A 23,188-nucleotide genomic window follows, 5' to 3' on the forward strand; every position below is an offset into this window, starting at 1 on the left:
AGAGGGGCGTTCACGCCTGCAAGTGGGGGAGATCAGCAGAAATCTGAGCTCTCCCTGGTGCCTGGATAGAAGTACCCCTGCCCCTGCCCGCCAGTACCTAGCGCTTAACTTCAGGTCAAGCTGGAATCAAAGGGGCTGCGACTGCACCCACACATCCACCCCTAGCCCTCACTCTCCTGCAGATGCCCTGCTGGGGGCTGAGCCACCTTTGACCCACCCTCCTGCCCCCAGAGCTTGGCCCTGTTTCATCTCCAACCCCGGGACAGGGGACCCACTGCCTGCAGCCAAGAGCAGCTCGTTCCCCCCTTCGGGTTGCCAGCCAGGAGAGGCAGACGGCTGTGAGCCAGGGAGAGGGGATGGACAGATGTACCCTGGAGCACACGGGCATGCACTCAGTGCCAGAGCGCACGCCGTGGCAGGCATGAGAACCAGACAGGGGTTGGGCTCTTCCCAGAACAGCTGCCCCACTTGCCGTGGCTTCAGCCACATGCTCCAGCCACGCAGAAAGCTGCCAGGACCCGCAGCACAGCCTGGGCGAGGAGCTGACGAGAGGGCTTGGGCTCGCAGGGCCCCGCGACAGCACAGGGCCAGGCCGTTCTGCTACAAGCCTTTAATAGAAACCAGCCCAAAAGGGACAAGTGCCCAGTGCCCCCAGCCCAGCACCCCCTACCACCCCGGGGGGCTCTGGGCTGGCACATCCTGTCCTGCCCTGTCCCCCAAAACAAAAGCTGTTCCTCAGTGCAGAGAGAGGCCCAGGTCGGTGGGTTCACTCCGGGGGGCAAGAGAAAAATCCAGCCTTGTGCCCCCAGCGCTGGGCCTGGGGGCTGCCAGGGACGGGCACAAGCCCTGGCCAGGGGTGCGGCACTGGGCCAGAGCCCCTCTGCAGTGGGGGCAGCAAGAGGGGCCTGGTCCCCAGTGCTGCCCCCCCACAGCAGGAGGGAACATGTCTGTCCCCTAGGGCGGGGAGGGGAAGAAGCGGCCGGTCTTCTTGGGGTGCGATGCCCGCCTGGGGGGACAGAGGATGGAGAGTTGGTGGTGCTGAGCTAGGCTCGGGCCCCCCTACCTTCCATGTGCACCCCTGCTACAGCTCCCCCCCCCCCAGCCCCAGCAGTGCCAGCCCCAAGCAATATTCCCCATCTCCCCATGGTTGTCACAGCTCAGCAGCCCCCAGCCCCACTCACGGGAGCTTGGTGCAGGGGCGCAGGGCGCGGGGTAGGCAGCCGGCACCGGCTGGACTCATCGGGGCAGAGCTGGTCTCGGATGAGGGCAGGGGGCAGGAGAGCTGCTCTGTGTGGAGGGGACGTGGTATCAGTGGGGGGGGGGGGGGTGAGCGAGCCCCCTGCACCCCCACCCTGGCAGAGGGGAGAAGACCCCACTGCACAGCTGAGTGGCCCCGCCTGCCCCCCAGCCCTGGGGCACCATGCTCGGGCATCCCAGGGGCCGGGTGGGCACGGCTCTGCTGCCTGGGTGCCCGGGCCCCACTCACCCTGCTCACTGCCATGGGCCGTGGGCGCCGCGTCCTCCTGCTCCTCCACCATGAAGCGCTGCCAGAACTCGGGCGGCAGCGAGAGGAGCCGATCCACCACCTGCTTGTGGGGAGCAGCTCAGACCCCCAGCCAGCTCCCACCCCCCAGCGCAGCGGGGTTGGGGCATGCAACCATGAGCTAGGACGCCTGGGTTCCCACTCCCAGTTGGGGGCAGCCCAGGCAGGGGCAGGGGCAGGGGCACCCCTTCCCCCCGGCCCACCTTGCACTGGCGTGGGGTGTCCTCCAGGATGGTGAGGGGCGGGGGGTCGGCCGAGCCGTACCCCACCAGCGTGGGCCCGAACACACGCGCCAGGTTGGCCCGGTCCATCTTGCAGGCAGGGCTGCGGGCGACTCTGGGGGAAGCCAGGCTCAGTGAGTGGGGGGAGCAGCAGCCCCCATCCCACGCATGCTCCAGGGCTTGGCCCCGAGGCAGACTCCAGCTTGCACCCAAGGCTGTGCTGGGCTGAGCCTGGGGTGGGGGGGTTAAGGGGCTAGAGACCCCCTCACGGGGCAGCCAGGCAGCCCTGCGAGAGAGGGAAGGGGAGCAGCCCCCTCCCCAGAAGCAGCCCCCTCCCCAGAAGCAGCCCCTCACCTGAGCAGGTGCAGCACGAGGAAGGCCAGCGTGTCCCGGTTAGCCGGTGGCAGCTGCATCACCACGTGGCACAGGGCAGCCGCGTCCGGCAGGTCTGGGGCAGAGCCAGCGCGCGGTGGGTCACTGCATGCCCCCTCCTGGCCCTGCTCGCCAGCAGCCCACACGAAGAGCCAGACTGCGGTCGGTCAGGGGCCGGCGCGCCTGCCCCTGGCTCCCCCAGCCCCTCTCACCAGCGGCCCGCAGGAAGGCGGGGTGCAGGCGGAAGGTGACAAGCGGCTCGCGCAGCCCGCGCAGGAAGTCCTTGAGCACCCCGCAGGCCACGTGCACGTCGGGCACTCGCCCCGCTGGCCCCCGGCCCCGCAGCAGCTTCTGGCGCCACTCCCGCACCAGCGACTCTGCGCCCGGCACCCGGTACAGCCCCGTCTGTGGGCAACCGTGCATCAGGACACAGGCGGCTCCCCCAGCCCCTGCCACCGGCCCTTGTCCCTCTCTTTGTACCTCCGCCAGGCCCCTGCTCTCCACCTCATGCACGCACTGCACCACCAGTGCCGGCACTCGGGGCGGTGTCAGGGGGGCGAAGTCTGCCAGGACGCCCTGGGGAAGAGGAATGTGCATGGGTGCAGGTGCAGGTGCAGGGGAAGCCATGCAGCCCCCTGCCCCAGCCCCAGAAAGGTGCACCGACCTGGCGGGGGCAGGTGCGGGGGCCGGGGGTGCAGGGCGCAGTGTAGCATGGGCGGCACTCGTTGTGCAGCAGCAGGCAGCAGCGCCGGCACCGCAGCCCCACGCGCCCAAAGCGCAGGCGGGCACCGCACTCGCCACAGGCCTCGGGGCAGAGCACCTGTGGGGGGAATGGGGTCAGGGGGGAGCTGGGACCAGCCCTCTCAAACACCCACCCCCTACCCCCCAGCCCGTGCCCTCCTCCCACCAGCACCACCCCCAGGCATGGGGAGATTCCCCCCCAGTCCATGGGGACCCTGCCCCCCTCCCCTCCCACCCAGCACAAGGATCCAGGTGGGGCTTGCTGCCGGGGTCACAGCCAGCCTGGTGCTGGAGCCCACGGGGAGCGGGACCCCTCGCCAGGCCCCAGCACTGATGTTGGGAGGGCAGGGATCAAATGGGGGGTACACACCTTTTTGGAGGTGAAGAGGTGCTGGGCAGTGGGGGGGCCGCGCAGGGGGGACGGGGGCTCAGGTGCCTGGACTGTGCCCATGCCGGCTCCACTGTCACCGTCACCAGGGGCTGGGGGGCGGGTGTCGGAGTCATTGCTGCTCTGTGCCAAGGTCCCGGCTGCCAGTGGGGGGTTGTCAGTGGGGGGGGGGGGGGGGCGCACAGCAGGGCCCATTCACCCTAGGGGAGCCCTGAGCCCAGCCCAGTCCCTCTCGCGTGGGCACCTTACGGCGCACCCACCCCTGCAACCCAGACTCCCCGTCACCCCCAAACTGCCCCCCCCCCGCCCTATGGCCTGCCCTTGTGCTCTGCCCACTCCGGGGCAGGGATGACCTGCAAGCGCAGAGAGGCGGGCAGCCTGACGGGACCGGCGGCGTGGCACCGGCGGGAGGGCGCCAACGGCTCTGGGGCCTTCGGTGATGACTGTAGCGGCAAGCAGCGCCTGGGGCTCGCTCTCCTGAGGGGGGCAGGGACTGAGGGCCAAGCCCCGACCCCCCCCTGGAGGGCAGCATTGTACCCCCAGGACCCCGTGCCCAGGCGGGTCCTGGTCCCCAGCCCTGTACTCACCATGGTGGTCTCCGCTAACGGGCGTGAGTGCTTTGCCAGCATCACAGGGCCAACCACTGGTGCCAGGGAGGAGCGCTGAGGGCAGAGCGGAGCCGTGGCGGGTCAGCAGTGCACACGGCCACCAGATCTACGCGGACCCTTCCCATAGCACCAGGTCTCCAGTGCCCGGGCCCCGTGGCTAGACCAGCAGGGAGTCCCGCACAGAGCTGGGCCCAGCGCTCTCGCCTCTTGTAGCCCCCTGCTCTAACCATTGCACTGCCCTGCACCAGGACAGCAGGCTGCATGGCCCCGAGCAGGGCTCCCACAGCCCCCGGGGTGGCAGGGCAGGAAGCAGCACTGGCCCTGTGGAGACAGGGAGCAGCGTGGCATCCACATGTGAGGGAGGAAGGGGGGATGGAGCCTGTGGGCTGCAGCACAGGGCGTGTGGCACCCACCTGCCTCTCCTGGGACCGCCGCTTCAGCTGCGCCACTGTCACATCCAGGTCCTGCAAGGGAAGGGGAAGGGGCAGCAGGACACAGCATCAGGGCTGGGAGCTCAGCCCCAGGGACAAGCCAGGGCCCAGAGCCACCAGCCTAAGCCCTGCAGGTCCTTGCTGTGGCCCCCACGCCCCTTGCAGCTGCACCCCCAGCCCCATGACCCTGGCCCCCAGGAGCAGCTTGCTGCAGGGGCCTGGCCCAGGACGGACCTGCAGGCTCCCCGCATCAGAACCCAGGAACCCAGGCACTGGGCTCCCCGTAGCCCGGGGGCCACGTGTCCTGCTCCCTACGCTGCAGGGCCCGAGCAAACCGTGCCCTTATAGCCACACTCGGGGCTGCTGGCGAGCCAGTCTCAGGGTGGCAGAGACCAGCTCAGGGGCCACTGAGCTCCTACTGCCCTCCCCCGCCCCGGGTCCATCTTTGGACCCAGCTGGGATGGGACACGGCCCTCACCCCCTCGCCGACGAGCTCCTACCAGGTCATCGTCCGTGGGGTCGTAGCTGATGCCAGAATGGGACAGGAGCGAGGCACCCGACTCGTCCACCACGGACAGCCTGTGGCAGGGCCAGGGTCAGTGCCAGCCGGGCCCCTTGTGCCGTGGACTCAGGCGCAAGCTGTGCCAGCTGTGCCAGCTCTGCCAGGCCGGCCGTGCGGACACAGGCCAGGAGCCAGAACAATGGGCACTGCCAGGCTCTGGAGTCTCCACCGGGTGCCGGCCACCGCAGGTGGGCTCAGGCTAGCCCCAGACCCCCAGTGCTCACCGTCTCCCCAGGGCCAGGCTGGAGGCGGTGCCGCTGGGGCCCGAGGGCTCCTGCATCAGGTAGCCGCAGATCAGCTGGAGCTGCCTGTCCTGTGGGGCGGGGGGCGGTGGGTCAGGGGGTGGCAGTGGGTCAGGGGGCAGCGCCAAGAGGGACCCAGGACCACCTGCGTCGCCAGCCCCATGCCCCGCACCTGCTTCTCCAGCTCGGCCTCGGCGCGCTGCCGACGCCGCATCTCCACCTGCACCTGGTTGCGCGCGTGCTTGAGCTTGACCTCCAGTGTCGCGCGCTCCACCTGCACCCGGGCCAGCTGCTCCCGCGCCCGGTGCCCGTCCTGCTCCAGCTCCACGCACCGCTGCCGCCATGCCTCGAGGCCCCGCGCCACCTGCGCGCACTCTGCACCAGGCAAGGGGCCCTTGGGGCCTGTGCAGCCGGGAAGGACCCCTCGCCCGGCCCCTGACCCAGGCATACCTGAGGGCGCTGCACCCACGTCCATCCCCCAACCTGACCCACGGCTCCCCACACCCCCCTGAGCCCCCCGACCTGGGGCTCCCCATGCCCCATGGGCCACCTGAACCCGGAGCTCCCCACACCCCCCTGCACTCCCTGGCCCAGGGCTCCCCACGCCCCATGCCCCCCCGACCCGGGGCTTCCCACACCCCCCTGCATCCCTCGCACCATGCTCGAGGCGGGCGCTGAGCTGCAGCAGGTGATGCGCCCGGTCCAGGTGTCCCAGGAGGAGGCGGCAGCGCGACCGCAGCATCCTGGGGGCAGCGCGGGGGTCAGGGAGTCCCCGCCCCCCCACGGGGCATCCCACGGGCCGGGCCGGGCCGGGCCGGGGGGGCCGCTGCCGGGGACCCCCAGGGGCTGCCCTGGGCCCCATGTGCTAAGGAACCCCCCAGCCCCCCCACATGCCGGGGAACCCCCCCAGGTCACGCGCCTCGGGGCTCACGTGCAAGGTCCCCCGCCACGGATCCCTGCGCCCCCACGTGCAAGGGAACTCCCCCAAGCCACGCCCCCGGGCCCCCACGTGCAAGGGAACCCCCTCCACCCCCGCGTGCCGGGATCCCCCAGGCCAGACAGAGCCCGGGCCCACCTGGCGCGGTGCGGGACGGGACGGGGCGGGGCAGGGGGGGCCGGCCGGGCCGGGCCGGGCAGGGTGGTACTTGGGGAGGGGGCTGGGGTGGAGCCTGGGGCCGCCCCGCCCCCCGGCCGCGCTGGGGCAGGCTCCGCCCAACCGCCCCCCCCCCCCCCCCGGTTCACGTCTTAGGCCGGGGAAACTGAGGCAGGGCCCGCGGGGCGGCAGGGAGTCCGGACTGGCGCCTGCGCCCTACAGCGCGGCCGCCCCCCAGCTGTGCCCCCCACGCTGCAGGGGCAGGGAGGGGGCGGCCCGCCCGCACCCCAGCGCCAGCCTGGGCTCTGCGCGCCCTGGGGCCGGGCTCCGTCCGTCCGTCCTCCAGCTGCTGCTGCCGCCTCGGGGGTGCGGTGCGGTGCCCAGGGCCTGGGGCAACGAGTCACCTCTGGGCACCGGGTCCCGGCCCTGCCCCGGCACCCGGGGGCACGGCCTCGCTCGCAGGCGCCCCGCCCCGCCCCGCCCCACCCCAGCTCATCCCTGCGGCTCCCGGGGGGAAACTGAGGCACAGAGCCGAGTCGTGCAGCACGGCGCTGCCCCGGCAGACCCCGGCCGTGCGCAGGACGAGGCCCTGGCCCCGGCCCGTGCGCGGAGCTGGGCCGGCAGTGCTGCTGAGCGCCAGCAGGAGGAGCTCGCTGCCCACGGAGCGTGGCCGTGGTCCTTCCAGCCCGCCCGGCTCTGGCATCCACCGCCGGCCGCGGGCCCGGCCCGGCCCGGCCCGGCCCGGCCCAGGGACCCCAGCAGGGTGGGCTGTGGCCCTGGGAGCTGCCGGGCTGGGGCGGCGCGGGGGGGCCCGTCTCCCTGCGGGCTCGGCGGTCGGGAACAGGGTCAGGGGTTGGCCGCGAGCTGCGGAGGAGACCCCGGTGCTGGGTAGCCTGTGCTCCGGGCAGCGCCAAGGGCTGAGCTACCCGCGACTGCATGGCCGGAGGGGCCTGGGGCAGCCGCACTGGCAGGGAGAGCCCAGGACCGGGCACTGCGGGGCCTGGGGCAGTATCGCTGGCAGGGGATGCCAGCAGGGGCGCTGCGGGGCCGGGGGCAGGAGCAGTGGTAGTGAGGTCCCACCCAGGAAGGGACACTGCAGGGCCTGGGGCAGGGACACTGGCAGTGCGACCCCCGCACGGTCACTGCAGGGCCTGGGGCAGGAACACCGCAGGTGAGATGCCAGCGGGGGGTGCTGTGGGGCCTGGGGATGGAGCAGAGGTAGTGTGATTGGGGGGGGCACCGCTGGCAGTGAGACCCCAGCAGTGGGCTCTCCGATGTCACGTGGCAGCAGCCCTGGTCGTGAGACCCCGCTGCGGGGCACCCCTGGCAGTGAGATGCCAGTGGGAGGGGGCGGGGCCTGGGGCAGCACCCCTGGCAGTGAGACCCCAGCGGGGGGCTCTGCGGGGCCAGGGCAATTGTGTTGGGGGGAGGGGGTGCTGTGGGTGCCCTTGGGCGGCGGCTGGAGGAGATGGCGTCCTTGGGCCGGGCCGGGCCGGCGTTGGCTGCGGCACAGAGACGGTGCGTGCCGGCCCATTCGGCCCACACGCTGCGCCCACGCATGCTAAGCGGCTGGGCTGAGTGAGGACATGGTTGGACGTGCCCGCAGCCCCTGCCCCGTGCCCACACGTATGCGTGCGTGTGTTCGCACACGCCTGTGAGATCAGATGTCGGGGAGGGGCGGCAGGGTCACACTGCGCATGCCCCCAGCCCGTTTCTCCCCGTCCCATCTCCCTCTGGGGCTGGCAGCGCGGGGCAGGGGGCCACCTGGGGTGCCCGGGGTCTCCCAACCACAGCCTCGGCACGCACGAGGCTGGCCGTGAGTCAGAGTCTGGAGTGACTAATGCCTGCCGGATCGATGGCTCAGCACAGCCGAGCACAGTCCGATCGCGCCCCGGGGGCTCCTGCGCGGCGCTACCTGGAGTTCAACGGCTCAGGGCAGATGCCTCCAGAGCCGGCACGGCTACGCCACCACCTGGATAGGTGCCAGCCTGGGGCCCTTGGCCCTGGCACTGGCCCCCCGCAGCAGGCACCCCGTCCTTCCCGTCTCCGTGCCGAGACCTCCAGCGTCTCGGCTCCGGGGCGCGCGGGGAAGACGGTGGGGACACTGGGGTGTCGTGCCCTGTGCCCCCCGCAGAGGCGGCTCTACGTCCGCCAGGTGCGGCGTGAACGGTGCTGGCCCCAGGCCCCGGCAGTGGGAGCATCACGCCCGCTCCGCGCACTCCATTTTATCGCCTTCCCAGGCAGGCAATCTTCGTTTAACGCGGCGCAAGCGGGCTGGGGAATGCTAATGAGGCCCGGCACCACCGACGCCACTATCTCCCTGCCGTAATTGGGGCGATGGAGTCGCGCACTGATAATGGCCCTGCTCCAGGCACCGCGGGGCATGTTAACCCTTTGGGACCTTGCTGCGGCAGCCCCCACCCCAGCAGGCCCAGACCCCTGCCTCGGGGCACGTGGAGGGCACTCGACTCCCACCCCCCAGACCAGGAGTCCATGGGTGGCACGGGTGACCCCTGAAGTGCCTGAGGATGGCTGGCCCGGTGGCACTGAGAGATGCTGGTTTCCATGGCAATGGGCCGGCGGGGGCATGTGCCTGGGCCCTGCGCTGCGGCGGGTGATTTACGGGGCTGGGCAGCAGCGGTGACCGCAGAGCCCTGTGCGGGGTCAAGGGGCACCATTAGCATGGTGCACGGTGACAGGCCCGAGGCTTGGGCGCGAGCCAGACAGTGTGGGGGGGGAGATGGGTGAGGGGCACCGAGGACAGGAGCGGTGCACACCAGCGTCTGTTTCCCCGACCACGGGCCTGGCACGTGCGGCTGCCGCCTGCGGGGACCAGGCCCTGGGGCAGGAGCAGCCTGGGGCAGGGCCTGGGGGCTTCCCTGCTTCGAGCTGGGGCCGGGGCAGCCCTGGGTGCGAGGTGGGCAGCCGGGCGGGCTTCCAGCGTGGCGCGCAGGGGATTACGGCGCACTCGAGGGCTCTCCAGCCCCAGCTGCGACGCAGCCCTGGGCTCTCAGGCGGTGCCGCCTCCGCGCACTGAATTAGCAGCCTGAGTAATTAAGTGGAGAGCTTTGTTTTAATGCCGACATCTGATGCCTTCGCACCGCGGCATGAACAACTGTCGCCGGTGCTTATGCTCCGTGCGGCACATCTGGCATGGGGAGAGGAGCCGGAGCCGCCACGGCTGCAGTGGGGTTAAGGGGGTGCCAGGGGCAGGGCTCCCAGCATCCCATGCCCCTTCCCATGGGCAGCCAGGGCTCCCAGGCTGCGAGCTTCCCCACAGCGGTGCCCTGCCAGTGCACAGCCAGCAGCACTGGGCAGGTGTTGTAGCCCTGGCGGAAGGAGCCCGTGGAGCCAGCTCCTCCTGGGCCCTGGGAGAGTAGCAGTGGCCTGTCCCCGCCACTTGCACACAGGTGCTGGGCCCCAGCACAGGAGGCTGCTGCACACAGGTCCTGGCACCCTCTTGCCTTGCAGCAAGACCCCAGTGGGGCCAAGGAGCTCTGGGCAGAGCTGGAGGGGAGGAGGAAGGATCCCGTGGCCCCAGAGTTGGTGCCAGCGGCTACAGCACCAGGGAGACCCCCTCTCCTATGCGGGCAGCTGCAGAGAGGCCAGTCCCTCTGGAGCGCCCCCCCCCCGGCTGGTCCTCATGGGCTCCTGCAATGGCAGGATGGTGGGAGCCTGGCACGGGGCAGTGGCACCTGCTGCCTGTGCCCCCTGGGCATGGTGCCCAGTCTGCCCCAGGTCCTTGCAGAGGAGCTTTGGGTCAGCCTTGACTCATAGCATCATTGCTGACCTCACGCACAGGGCAGCTGACATTGCGACATCGCTGGGGATGAGGCGCTGTTGGGCACAGGGGCAGACTGGCTGCTGGCTCAGCCTGGCCCTTGCCAACATCCCCATCCCACACAGCCACGGCTGCCTGCGTCAGACCCTGGCTAGTGATGCTGGTCTGGATCCCGCCCCGATGCCAGCTGTGCCCGGGCCCCCTGCCCCTGCCAGCTCCCTGATCCCCGACCCCTGCTTGTGGCACCTGCTGCACCAGCTCCCCGTCAGGCTGTCCCAGGCTGCGCTTGTGGCCCGGGCTCCTCCGCGGGTCGTGGGCTGTGGCCAGCTAGGACCGGAGCTGCACGGCGCTTTCGTGCTTGCTAGGAAGGGCTGCTCTTGCTGTGCCGCTGTCTCCAGCTGTGGGGCACGGGGGGCACGGGGGTGCCGGTGCTGGGACACAGCCTGGCAGGGCCTCACCATCCTGCCCTGCACACTGGTTCCCTCGGTGGCTCTCGTCAGGCTGGGCGTTTCACCCTGGCGAAGCCTTGGCACTCTGGTCCTGGGATGCACCCGGCGCCTGCGCCCGCCCCGCAGCACAGCCCCTCTGCACCATCTGCACGGCCTGCCCCCCTCTCCTGCGTCCCATACGCGGCTGCTGTCATCCAGAGCCAACGTCAGCAGCGGGTTCCCCGTGGTCCCTTTGAGGCAGCTGTATTCACCGGCCGTTCCTGGAGGCTGACTCATGCCGGCTGCCCACGCGGCCCCCGCCGGCCCTTGTGCCAGGAAGGCAGTGGAGCACTGGGCCCAGCAGGCCACGGCGTGGGCGCGGGGAGGTCTACGTCATGCCTCTTGCCCATGAAAGCCCCTTCCCTGCCCGCCCCACATCCCCCCGCCCAGCCCCTGCCAGTGCCCGGCCACGTGGCTCTGACAGTCTGTTGCTGGCCAAAGGAGCCCTCTGCCAACAGCTCGGCTTCACGTGGCTCCTCCGCTCGCGGCGTGGGCCTGGCATGGGATGGCAGGCAGTTTCACACTGGGAACGGGCTCTCTGGATGGGTGGGAGGGTGAGACGCCCAGAGCGGCCCAGAGATCCTGGGGGACCCCGGTGCCGTGGAGCGGGGGGAGCTGTGGCAGGGTGGGAAGCAGGAGCCCGGCAGAGGCCAGGATTCAGGTTCCCTCCTCCCTGGTCTGAGCTGGACGTTGTGTGGGGATAGAGGCAGGCGCTGGCACAGGGCCGTGGCACAGCGCTGGTCTCTGTTGCAAGCAGCTTGTGGGCCCAGAGCTCCCACCAGCAGCTCCAAGGGCCATGGGGGTTTGAGCCCGCTCCAGGCGGGTGTCTCCCCCAGGCTCCCTGCTTGGGGTGGGACTCCCTGCCCAGGCTCCTCCGCCATGCCGCAGCCCCGTGGCTCCCAGTGGGTTGGCGCCGGCTCTCCCAGTGCCCTGCTAACCCAGGCAAGTGGCAGCACCCAGCTCCTTGCTGTCCGTCAGTCCAGCCAGGCGACCCACAACTGGACAAGACTTGCCCTGACCGCCCCAGCGTGCCCAGCTGGTCGCGGTGCCACATCTCCAGGTCTGATGGAGGGGGGTGTCTATAGGCAGCTGCTGCCCCCTTACAAAGATTGTGCTCCGGGCTCTCCCCCGGTGAGACCTCCCCTGCTTCGGGCACCTTGTTGTGCGGGGCACAGCCATCCGCGCACAGCCTCGGCCAGGCCGCGGGCTCTGTCCCAGCAAGGGCATCCTTAGGGCAGGGGGAGCAGGCAGGAGAGCAGTCCGCCCCCCACGGACCGTGCCGAGGGCCCAGCCACTGCAAGGGCCGTGCCAGGGCCGCGGGCTCCAGGCCAGCCCCCCGCAGTCCCTGGCCGGGGAGCAGCGGTGCGCGGGGTGCAGGCGAGCGCAGCCGCCAGGCCCAGGGCTCCAGGGCACGTCCCGGGCTGCCAGCCACGTCGGCTCGACGCCTGCGGCTGACACTTGCTCCGGCGCCTGTGATCCCGGCTCTGCGGGCGACGGGAGCCAGCCTGGCGCCGAGCCAAGCGCAACACTGGATTAGGCACTGGCTCCTACAAACGAGCTGTTAATTATCATAATCTGGTAATTGAGAAAAATCTAATTATGCGGAGCTAATGGATTTAGAGCCGAGCTGGGGAGCACAGACCCCGGGAGCTCAGCGGGGCACGGCTGGCATCCGCGCCGGTGCCTGCCGCGGAGACCCTGGCCGGGCCGGCCGGCCGCCCGTGCTGGGAGACCAGACTCGCCCCGTGGCAGAGGGGCCTGGCCGGCGGGCCCGGGCCAGCGGAGGGGGCACGGCCCCAGGTGCGCCCCAGTCCGGGGCCCTGAGGGCGGGAGGGCTCGGGGGCCCTGGCACGGCCGTCTGGCAGCTGTAACGGCAGCAGTGCGGGGCTGGGCTGAAGCGGGGGTCCGGTCCTGTGGTCCTGTGCCCCTGCCCACAGCGGGGGCAGCCCCTCTCGGCTCCGTCCTGGGAGCGGGGCCCAGTGCTCTGGGCCGTGCCCGCCCTGGGGCAAGGCGCTGCAGCCCCTGGGCTGCTCTAATTGCGCCCTGTCCCCAGGCCTGCTGAGGGCCTGGCAGCGCTCGGGACCCCTGACTTAGGTGCGGGCCATAACCCTGTGCCAGGGCCCGGGGCAGATGGGGTGGAGCGGGGTGGGCGCTGCCCCCCGCCCCGCCAGCCCCATGTTGCCGCCATCTTGACTGCGGGCTAGGCCTTGTCACTCAGGGAAAGAGTGCTGGCGGGGAGGGCGCCATCTTGGTTGAGGGCACAGCATCAGCCTTGCAGGGAGAGAGAGCGAGGGGCGCCATCTTGGCTTAGGGCAGCTTCCCCGGCCTTGCGGCGGGGCTGGCGGCCATCTTGCCGGCTTCAGCCCCGCCTGGCGGCAGCGCGGCCATTTTGAGTGCGGGAAAATGTGGGCGGGGGAGAGGCGCCCTTTCTCACCTCACCTCACCTCACCAAACCCCGGGGGAGGCACAGACCCTGGGCCTGGGCACGAGGCACCTGCCTGCAGCACGGGCCCCAGGGCCTGGGCACGGCACTGGGTGCAAGGCCCATCTGGCTGCCCGCCTCCTGCGCACCCTGGGCAGCCCCAGTGCCCCCGCCAGCAGCCCCGGTGCCAGGCCAGGGCTCCCACCATGCACGCGGGGCCCCGGTCACGCAGCCTCGGGCCCCAGGATGCAGCTGCTGTCTGAGCCGTGCTGGCTCTGGCTCGGGCTCGGGCTGGGCTGGGCTGGGCTCCCCTGGGCCGCGGCGAGTGCTAAGTGCCTCTGTGGTTTGGGCTCTTAGCGCGCTGCCTGCCCACGCCGCACTGCGCAGAGCTGGGGGCGGGGGCCGCACCGCGCCGTGCCACGCCTGCCCAGCCCCGTGTCTCTGGCTGCGGCACCCGCGGCTCGGCTCGGCTCGGCCGCCACTGCCATGTGGCCCCCGGAGCCCTGCGGGCTGCCCGGCGCCGCCCGGCACCCCCAGAGCCGCCCCGCCGCGCGCCCCGCGTGCCAGGCACACCGCCGCGTGCTGCTGGCGTGCCGCACCGTGCCCGCCCGGGGCCTGGAGCCGGGGCCCCCGCCGGCGGCCCCCCGCTTGGACGAGTTTGCCAGCCGCTCCACGCTGCACGGGCTGCAGCACATCTTCCAGCGCGGGCCCTTCACGGCCCGCAACCTGCTGTGGCTGCTGGCCTTCCTGGCCCTGCTGTGCCTGCTGGTGGACGTCTACGCCGAGCGCCTGGGCTACTACTTCCAGTACCCGCACATCACGCAGCTGGAGGAGGAGACCCTGCCCGGCATGGTCTTCCCGGCCGTCACCCTCTGCAACCTCAACCGCGCCCGCGTCTCCCAGCTCTCCAGCCGCGACCTGTACTGGGCCGGCGAGCTCCTGGGGCTGCTGGACGGCGCCGACCGGGTCCTGGCGCCCGAGGACGCGGACGTGGACGCGGGCATCCTGGCGGCGCTGGCCGGGAGGCTGAACCTCAGCGCGGAGGACAGGGCCCGTCCCTTCGACCTGGCTGAGCTGTACGAGCGCACGGCGCACCGCCTCGACCTGGGCGGCATGCTGCTCAACTGCACCTTCGCCCAGGAGCCCTGCAGCGCCCGCGACTTCCAGCCCGTGAGTGCCGGCACGGGGCCGTGCGCGTGCGTGGGGAGGGGGCTGCGCTGGGCATCTCCTCCCCGCCTGCACCGGGCTGCGGGCAGGGAGCGGCTGCAGGCGCTGGGGCCTTTCCCCGAGACAGCGCCTGCCCAGCTGGCGCCCGGTCCGGCTGCCGAGGGCACAGGTGGCTTTGTCCCGGGCGCGGCTGGTGCTGGGGGACATGGGCCCGTCTGGCTGCACGCCGGCTTTTCCCAGGGATGGGACTGGGACTGGGCCTGGGGACGTCTGGTCCAGCACCTGCTGCTGCTGGTTGCGGGTGGGGGTGCCGGGGGCTGGGGCTGGGTGGGGGAGCGGTGCTCAGGTCTGGCCGTGATGGGCGGTGGATGCACGGAGCGGGGGGGCGGGGAAGGGAGGAGGCAGCAGGACCCGCCGCGGAGGAGTGCTGCGGGCGCTGCCTGCAGGCAGCCGGAGGCTGGGGCGGCACCGCCGTGATCTCGGCTGGCAGAGCTGCAGGCGTTGCAAAGGCTGGGGCTGCACGGCGCAGGCACGCTCCCCTGCACGGCTCCTGGCCCCCAGCGATGTCCCGGCATTTCCCGCCTCTGCGGGTGCAGGCAGGGGCCATGCTCGCCACCTCCCACGCTTGGAGCCCGTGTCCGGCCCCAGTCACCCCCAGTAGCAACAGTTGGGCTGGGGATGCCTCCAGCCGCTGGGGCACGTAGGGCAGGGTGCCAGGCTTTGCTGTGCAACCCTGAGGGCTGGGTCCATTCAGCCCAAGCCGAGACCAAGCGCAGTGTCTGGACGGTTGGACCACAACTTCCTGCAAAGCATCAAGTCATTTGGGAGCTGACGACCCGGGGGCAGCGCCAGGCAGCTCCCGGCAGGGCTGGGTCAGCTGGCCCACGGTGGTGGGGGGGGGGCGGCGGGTGCAGGAGGCCAAGCAGAGACCTGTTCATGGGGAGGGGGGCTCTTCTGGGAGCCAGGACTCCTGGGGTCTCTGCCCAGCTCCGGGAGGGGAGCGGGGTCTGGAGGTCGGAGCAGGGACTCGTGGGCTCTGCCCAACTCTGCATGACTGTGACAAGCAGCTCCCCGCGTTCCCCTGGGAGAGCCGTGGTCCCCTGCCGAGGTCCTGAGTCCTGCTGGGGACGCCACGGCCACGCCTGGCGCCCGGCGGTGGCACGCGGCTCGGCACTGCCCTGGCTGCCCAGTATGCCGTGGGGCCCTCGCCACCCTCCCGACTGGCAGCTGTGGCGTGCTCGGTGGATTGGGAGCTGCACGCAGGAAGGGCCCTAATTCAGCGTGACGGCTCCGCTTATTGCAATAATGAGAACAAAGTGAGGCAGCCGCGCGGCGCCGAGACCAGGTGTCGGGCTGCTGGTGCTAGTCACAGCCGCGCGGCAGGGAGACGGCGCAGGAGGCAGCGCCCATCACACCTGGGATGGGGCTCTGGGTGGCATGCGATGCCGGCATGGCGGCGTAGGCCACGAAGCCTGGCTTTACCTTGGCACGGCCCGCCTGGTCCCCCCGCCGCCCTGCGCCAAGGGACCCCCATGTGCACGCCGGTCTGTGTCCGCATCAAGGGCTGGGGGAGGGGGCTCCTGGCCAGCTGAGACCCCAGCTCACGTGGACCCCTCAGCGCCTGGCCCCGGGGCAGGCTGGGAGCCAGGGCAGGGGTTATGCACACAGTGCCTGAGTCAACAGCCTTCGGATTACAGGGCTGTAAACAAGGGGATCAATCCCTGCTGATGGGAACATTTCCCGTTAATAGCTCCAGCCTGTAAAGCACCGAGGGGGAAGGGAGGGATGTGGCAGCAATGCAGCTGTTAACCCTTGCTGCTGGACGGGCCAAGACGAAGCCCCCAGCTTGGCGATAGGAGCAGGAGGAGGCAGGAGGCGCAGGGCAGGCATGGGAGGAGCAGGAGACCGGCCAGGCTCAGGGTGTGGGCTCTGCAAACCCTCGGCCAAGCGGGATTGTTCCCCCTCAGGGGTCGCAACAAGCAAGGGGGGTGGTGAGACGCCAGACAAGGCCAAAAGGCCCTTCCTCTGGGCCAGGAGGGCTTCAGAGAGGGTCAGAGAAGCCAGGGGAGGAGTCGGGGCGGCTGGAAGGGAGGACGCATCTGCCCCTCGGAGCAGGGAGGGGCAGGACCTGCCCCAGCCGCAGTGGGGCTGCGTAGGGGTCCAAGCTGATGGGGGCACAGTGTAGGTCAGGTTACGATCAGGATGGTATCACCCCATGCCGGCAGTAGTGCCCCACAGGGCAGGGAGGGCTGCGGGGCTGGAGCCAGGTTGCGGGTTCTCACCAGGACGGTGCCCCCGAGAATGGGCCCTGCAGGACATCCTGGCACCAGATCGAGCCTGGCCCAGCTCCGTGGCACTGTCACGAACCCAGCACTCGAGCAGCCTCCGTGCCGGAGCCGGCAGGGAGCCGGGGAGACAGACGGGCCATGCCATGCCGAGAGGCATCCATCTTGTGGAGTGACAGCAGGGCCCGAGGGCATGCGGTGGAGCAGAGCCGGGGCGGTGCGGTGGGTCCGGGGCTGCTTCCGTGCCGCGCTATGCTGCACAGCCGACGGGGTGGGAGCCTAACGAGCTGCGCGTGTGGTGAGGGCCCGTGGCTCCCGCAGCCACTGACCCCAACATGCAGAGATTTTTCTTCCCGTGTCTTGCTGCCTCGCCGCCAATGAGCCGGAGGAAGGGGGCGTGTTGACAAATCCCAGCAAGCCCCAAGCAGCTGCCTCTGCGCCGGCTGGGATGCGCCTCGTTGAGCGCCTCTGGATGCCCGCGTGAGGTTGCACGTGCAGGGGGTGCCCGCCTGGGGCCCTGGCTGGCAGGTCCATAGACCAGCGGGGCAGGAGGGAAGTGGCCCCGGAGGTCCCTGCCCTCTTGCTCCTGGGGCCCAGCTCCCAGGGCAGCAGTGGCTGCGTGGACGGTGGAGCCTGAGAAGGGGAGGGGGCTGCCCAGGAGCTGTCAGCCTGCCACGGCCTACATTGCCTCTGCCCGCACCATCACTGCAACTGCGGTGCCCTTGCATCTCCCCCCCAACCCATGGCAGCATCTCTGTCAGCATCTGCCCCGTGCTGCCCCCCCTTCTTGCACTGATGCCACTTGTGCACTGCAAACGAGTGGCTGTGCCTGGCCCGTGGTGCCGCCACCTCCTGTGTCACAGGCACTGGCATGGGGGAGCAGCTGTCCTTGGTGCAAGGCTGAGGGGAGCAGCAATCTATGCCCTGGGCCTCACTGCAGCAGCCCCATGTTATAGAGGGGGATACTGAGGCACGGGGCACAGCACTGCCTCGCCCCAGGTTACAGAGAGCTGGGAAGAGGACCCAGGAGTCCGGCAGATCCAGCGTTTGGTGCAGGACAGAGCTGGTTGCGGCACAGCCCCTTGGCACGGCCAGCTCCGCACAGTCATGTCCGACCTGGCTCGGCCCTCCGCCGGCACAGTGCCGACAGGTAAATGTCAGCCTGCTCTTATCCCTCCACCCCCACGAGGAGATTTCCTTCGATTTCATGTGGTGCAGCCTGGGGTTAATCTCCCCGAATTAACCTTTCTTGCTGCGCGGACGCCCCCTGGGCCGGCTGCTGGGATCAAGGACTAATCCCCCTGAAATCAGTGGATGGCAGGGCTGGCCATGTCGCGGCGCAGGACTGTCAGGGACTGGCCTGCCCTTCTGTGTCGGGACCGCGACTGCTGGTGTTTGGCGAGCTGCGGGGCAGGGGAGCTGCGGCTGCATTGGGGGGTGCAAGGGCAGCAAATTGATGGCTCGGTCCTGGCACTGCCACCACGTGCAGGCTGAGCAGGGCCCCAGCTCCCCTTGCTGTCTGTCTGTGCTCCCCCCAGCACTCGCTCCCTGGCCCCTGGGGCTGGGGTCCGTCTGACAGCCTGAGAGCACCCCCCAGACTGGCGGTCTCCCAAGCAGACCCGCACCAAGGCGGCATGGCCGGACTGTGGGCCGAGCGGCCTGGGCGGAGGGTCTGGCTGCGGGCCTGCTGCCAGGCTTTGCTGCGGGGCTCCTGGTGATGCCGCGGGCTGGAGGGAGCCACGGCGTCTGGGCTGGCGGTGCTGCGGGGCTGCCCCCCCGGCTGGCAGTGCGCCCAGCAGATGGCTGCGCGATATTGCCCTCATTGCTCAAGCTGCCACTTGCGTCCTGGCGGCGTCCCCGGCCCCCCCGCCGGCCCCTCCTCTGCTTTTGCCAGCCGTTCTCTCCACCCATGCCAGGTGCGGCTGGCGTGGCCGCCTGCCAGCCCGCCTGGGAGAGGCAGGACTCGCCGCCCACCCACCCACACCCCTCCCCGAGCCATGGTGGCGGCAGCTGTGCCTGGCTCGGCTCCCTCCGCACCCAGCCTCACGGGCCCTTCGCTCCCTGCTGGGAGCCCCAGCATCAGGGACCCCCTGGGCAGCCGCACGGTGACCGTCTCTATTGCAGCCCTGCGCCCGCGTCTCGCCACAGCTTGACCCGGGTGCCAGCTGGCTCCTGCCTGGCGCTGGGGGCATGGCCCTTCCTGAGCCACTCTCCTGCCCCAGCCGGAGGGCTGCAGTGCCTGGGATGAGCCCTACTTCCCAGGTGGCAGCGAGCGGGCTGGGGCCGTAGTCCTGGCCCTGGTACCCTCCTGGGAGAGGACGTGGTCTGTGCATGCAGCTACTTACAGCTGAGCTGTGGTTGGGGCTTGGGAGCAAGTGGTGCTGGGGACAGAGTGCCCTGCCCGGTGCCCTCTACCCCCTGGCCAGCCCCCGCGCCTGTGCGTGGAGCCGGGACCGCACGGCATTGCCAGGCAGGTCCCCAACGGTAGTCTGCTGTGCCCTGCGCCAGCATCGTGCGCAGAGCCTGGGCGCGGGGAGGGGCAGCAGCAGGGATAATGGGCCTCTATTGAATACCCTCCGCTTGGCGTTATCTCCTCTAATCATATTTATTTCCGAACGAGACGCCTCCGGCTGCTGCAGCTGGCGGCACGGGCCCGGCGGGGAGGGTGGCGGGGCTGGGCACGCGCTGAGATGTGGCGGGCCTAATAGCAGGGAGCGCGGCCAGCTAATTGCCGCCTCGCAGCCCGTCAATAACCCCAAGGCCCCCTCCCCCTGCTCCGGGCACAGCCCTGCCATCGGCTCCATCGGTGCCTGCCGCACATCCTGTGTGGCACGCGCGACGTCACCACTGGCACCGCAGCTATCCCTCTGAGGCTGGCACGGTGCCCCTGGGCGTGCGCTGGAGCGCTGGTCCGGCCCGCGCAGGTGCTTGGCTGAGCTCACTCTGGCCTCTATAACCCCTGAGCAGCAGCCATAGCCTCCTCCCCCTGCACCCGTTGCATGGCCCTCCCCACTGCACAGGGGGGCAGGGAGCTGTTTTCATTCCTGCAGGCTGCGGCGCTGGGGGCTGCTGAGCTGGGGGCTGGGCATGCAGGAGCTGTTGGGGGGGTGTGGTGTGGGCCCATGGGGGGTCTCTGCCCTGCCGTGAGGGAGCCAGGGGGCTGCTCTGAAGTATGGGAGCAACGCTGGGGGTCTCCGAGTTGCCGCATGGGGCTGAATAGGAAGGAGGCGGGCTCCGAGCTGGTGTCAGGGGAGCCGTGTGCTGGAGCGTGGGGTGCTGGGGCCTGTGTCCAGGGAAGGGGTCTTGTAGACCAACCGAGGCAGATGCACATATTGTAGCACCCTGAACTCGCTGCGTGGGACGCCAGGGCAGGAAGCACACAGGCGAGGGGATGTGTGAGCCGGGTCTGGGCTGGAGGAGTGGGGCTTGGTGCCCAGCCATGGCCAAGGCTCTGGGAGAGGGGGGAAGGCAGCGGGAGGCCCTGGCATGAGGGAGCCAGGGGGGAAGCCTGCAGAGCCCCTCGGGGATCCCGGGCACAGCTCGCTGCAACGTGCCCTGGCAGGGCCATGCCCAGCCCGTGCCCGCTGCGACCTTCACGCCACCACCTCTCGCCTGTCAGACAACGGTGTGTTTTTAATGCGCTATTAATAGTTTTACCCCCTTAAATTATTGATCCGTGTTTACAGCCGGAGCCGCCAGCTGCACAACAGGCTTTGTCTGCCATTAAATCTCCCCGGCCAGCGCAGGGGAATGACCGTGGGGGCTGCGGGTCAGGACACCGGTGTGGCGGGCAGGGGTCAGAGGTCAGAGCGGGGAACAGCAGTGGGCGCTGCGGGGCAGGGGCAGGGGCCGAGCAGAGCCACGGAGGACAGGCAGCCCAGCACCTGCCTGCACCGGGCCAGGCTCCAACCTCTTGCTCGTCCCTCTCGCCAGAGTCCGCCGCTTGTTTTCCAGCTGGGATCTGTCAGCCAGGCCTGGAAAGCCCCCAGCTCCGCGAGCCAGGGCACCGGAGGGGGCGCAACGCCCGCACGCTATCCACTGCTCGCTCGCAGCCGGGCCCTCTGCCTCCAGCTGCCTGCGGGAGCATCTGTGCTGCGCTTCGACTCTGAATTATTTAGCATGTTCGACGACAGAGCAGGAGAGGAAGGAGGCCGGGCTTGCTCCCGGTGGCGGGGGCCGCGCAGCCAGGAGGGGCTGGGGCTGGCTGACCCCCGCTGCCTGGTCTGTGGCAGGGAGGGCTGGCAGCCTGGGTTGGCTTTGTGTCGTGGGAGCTCCTCGCACCAGGCCCCTCGCAGCCGCGGGAGGCATGAGCGTGGTTCTCTGGCTCCTGGTCCGGGATCTTGCCACCTCAGGCCACCCGGCTCCTGCCAGCTCACGGGCTGTGGGGAGAAGGCCCCTGCCCCGTTTGTCTGTCCCAGCTCCCCGGAGCTCGTGGCTCAGCAGCGAGGTCTGTTTCAGAGCTGCCCCTCCCAGGCTCAGCTCCTCCTGGGCTGCATGCCAGGGCGCCTGGCGCTTCTGCACCTGCGCCGAGTGCCTGGCGCTCCGGGGAGCGGGTGCGGGCTGCAGGCCCTGGGGAGCTTGCTGAGCCAGGGCGCTATGCCGGGAAAGGGGCTGGGGGGCAATGGGGAGGGCGCGGAGCCAGGGGCTCCTTTGCAACAGGCCTGTCTGGTCGCTTCCCTGTTCGGGTCAGACTCCCCTTGCCCCCGGCTGCCGATGGGACAGGCAGGCGGTGCCACCCAGGCCGCTCGGGCTCCCGGGGCCCTGCCCAGGTGGGGTGGGCAAACTGGCCCTGCTCCCTGGGTGCTTGGGGGGGTCTCCCTCCTTCTGGCCCCGAGGCGGGGGTGGGGCGTCAGCGCTGCTGCTGGCTGCGCAGGTGGGGGCGGGGGCGGGGGCTCTCGACGCTGATTGCGGTTCCGCCTGGCAGGGGATGCGGAACCTGCCCGAATCCTGGATTTAATTATCTCCTTGGCGGAGCGGCAGGGAGCCCGCACGGGAGGGGCAGGGGCTTGCTCCCCAGGCAAAGGGGGTGTGGGGCAGAGCCTCGGCTGGGCGGGCCCCTTCCTGGGGGGTGGGTCTAGCCTGCTGCCTGCGCCCCCCCCCCCCCCCCCCCCCCCCCGGTGCTCCAGGGTCCCCCCTTTCCGGGAGGGCCCCCCACCTGCAGCAGGGCACTGACCCCATCTGCGGTGCTCCCTGCCGCAGCGCCCCCCGTTGCGCCCCCGCCCGCGCGCCGCGGCTCCCTGCTCAGTATTCTGCGCGCTCCCTCTGGGCGCTGGGCAGGAACTCTCATTTCACACCTCGTTTCCTGCTGCTGCTGCAGATCCGCCCGCAGTCCCCGTCCCCGTCCCCGTCCCCGTCCGTCCCTGTCCCTTCCACCCGCACTCGCCGCGTCCTGGCCCCTGTGCCGGCGGACACCCAGCGAGGGCCCCGCCGTGGTTCCCCCCTCGCCAGTCGCGCTTTGCACTGTCCTCCAGGACCCTCCCTTCGGCGCTGCGAGGCTGGGCCCTGGCTTCAGCCACCATGTCTTCCACGCCAGCCCCAGTGAGGCCGGAAGAAACCGGGTTCTTGGGAGCTATGTCCCAACTGCCCTGGGCAGCGACTCGCCTGCCTCGTCTGTGCCAGCCAGGTCTGAGCTCCGAATGGAAAGGTGCATCCCCGCCGGGGCGAGCTGACAGCAGGGCCTGTCCCTGTGCCTCGTCAGCCAGGAGTCCCCTCTCGGCACTGTCCGGCCTTGGGGCAGAGGCCTTGCCCGCTCGCCATCCTCAGGGTGTCGTGCAGCATGCTGCCGGGCACCAGAGCTTGGCCGTGAGGGAGCCCGGCCTGTGCCAGCACTCAGCTTCTGCCCGGGATGGCAAGCCCTTCAGTCCTGACGCCTCCAGGCCACATCGTGGCACTGGACAGGCCAGTCCCAGGCATCCTACCAGCACCAGGCAGGGAAGGCCTGGCCGCTGGCCCTCCTTAGGCTTTCCTTCTGCCCCCATGGCACCTGCCCAGGCCCTGTGCCCAAGACCCAGGTGCTGGGTTGGGGGCAGCTTGTTCTGGGTCATGCTGGGTGACCCTGGCTCTGCTGGACGGGCCCCAGGAGCTCATACCCCTGGCACCGGTCTGGGAGGGCTCCTTCCCCGGGGTCGCCCCGGCATGACCCAGCATGGGGAATCCAGCCCCCCCGCCCCCGGCTCAGCCGTCGGCACGGCCCCTTGGCGCATGTTGGCAGTAATTAGGATTCCTGTTCGACAAGGAGCTGCTGCGGCGTCTTCCTCTCATGCGGGCCCTGGGGAGCCCTGCTCAGGCGCTGGAACGGAGCAGCGGGGGCTGCCCGAGGACTGGGGCAGGGCCGGGCCGGGCCGGCTGGAGGCGTGGGGCCGGTCCCTGCGGCACGGGGCTGCACATGGCTGGGGGAGGTGGAGGGGCACTGGCAGGACTCTGTGCAGGGCACCGGTGTGGATGGAGGAGCAGCTTCGGTGCTGCCTGTGGGGAAACCAGGGTTGCGTAGGGGCAGGGGGCTCCAGCACCCCTCACCTCTGTGCCATGCCCTGATCCCAGGCCCCCAGACCAGCCTGCCCCAGCCATGGGACTCTCTGTGCCCCCCCCACATCCTGCCCCAGCAAACAGCGCTGGGCCCTGGGCCCCGCAAGGGTTAAGGCAGCGGCTGGTTGTTTGCCGGGAGAGGCGGGTGAGCGGGAGCAGGAGCCTGGAGAGGAGCGAGAGCAGCGATCAATACTGTGTGCTGGAGCTGCAGATCCCAGCTCGGAGCCATAAATCTCCCTCCCATCACACACAATGAGGATGAGCCGGCTTATCTCCCGGCTGCCAGCCGCGGCGCTGCCAGGGCCCCCCCGCACACAGG

At 70.5% G+C, this 23,188-nt stretch overlaps 2 protein-coding genes across 5 annotated transcripts in view; one reads left to right on the forward strand and one right to left on the reverse strand.

Moving 5' to 3' along the window:
- Positions 1-595: 595 nt before the first annotated feature.
- LOC102569254 (rac GTPase-activating protein 1) lies at positions 596-5,960 on the reverse strand. 4 transcript variants are annotated; one of them, XM_059727583.1, is made up of 16 exons: positions 5,766-5,960; positions 5,281-5,483; positions 5,091-5,179; positions 4,805-4,883; positions 4,287-4,337; positions 3,853-3,927; positions 3,619-3,742; positions 3,248-3,357; positions 2,801-2,956; positions 2,617-2,712; positions 2,349-2,541; positions 2,119-2,212; positions 1,747-1,879; positions 1,487-1,586; positions 1,182-1,282; positions 596-1,006 (listed from the first exon to the last, which is right to left on the reverse strand). In XM_059727583.1, exons 1-16 carry the CDS (start codon positions 5,848-5,850, stop codon positions 767-769), a joined length of 1,929 nt encoding a protein of 642 aa, XP_059583566.1. In that variant the 5' UTR covers positions 5,851-5,960; the 3' UTR covers positions 596-766. The 4 variants fall into 4 exon arrangements, with proteins under 4 accessions (XP_059583566.1, XP_059583565.1, XP_059583567.1 ...); XM_059727582.1 differs by having other exon boundaries at positions 3,248-3,405; positions 5,766-5,959; XM_019498339.2 differs by having other exon boundaries at positions 876-1,006; positions 1,182-1,287; positions 3,248-3,405; positions 5,766-5,958.
- Positions 5,961-13,373: 7,413 nt separating this feature from the next.
- Positions 13,374-23,188, forward strand: part of ASIC4 (acid sensing ion channel subunit family member 4) — a 75,942-nt gene continuing 66,127 nt past the window's right edge. Inside the window, exon 1 of the mRNA XM_059727585.1 lies at positions 13,374-14,062. Within this exon, the coding sequence (XP_059583568.1) occupies positions 13,379-14,062 (684 nt within the window). The 5' untranslated portion in view covers positions 13,374-13,378. The remainder of the gene's footprint in view (positions 14,063-23,188) is intronic.

This window comes from Alligator mississippiensis, chromosome 4 (assembly GCF_030867095.1).
Source record: "Alligator mississippiensis isolate rAllMis1 chromosome 4, rAllMis1, whole genome shotgun sequence".
Classification (NCBI taxonomy): Eukaryota; Metazoa; Chordata; order Crocodylia; family Alligatoridae; genus Alligator; species Alligator mississippiensis.

Excerpts from the sequence above, each read along its gene's own strand:
- LOC102569254 (XM_059727582.1), bottom strand. The coding sequence starts at position 5,850 with ATGCTGCGGTCGCGCTGCCGCCTCCTCCTGGGACACCTGGACCGGGCG. Across the intron at positions 1,283-1,486 it reads GGCCCATGGCAGTGAGCAGG|CTCTCCTGCCCCCTGCCCTC; the intron begins GTGAGTGGGGCC and ends CACACAGAGCAG. Across the intron at positions 1,007-1,181 it reads CGCCCCTGCACCAAGCTCCC|GCGGGCATCGCACCCCAAGA; the intron begins GTGAGTGGGGCT and ends CTGTCCCCCCAG.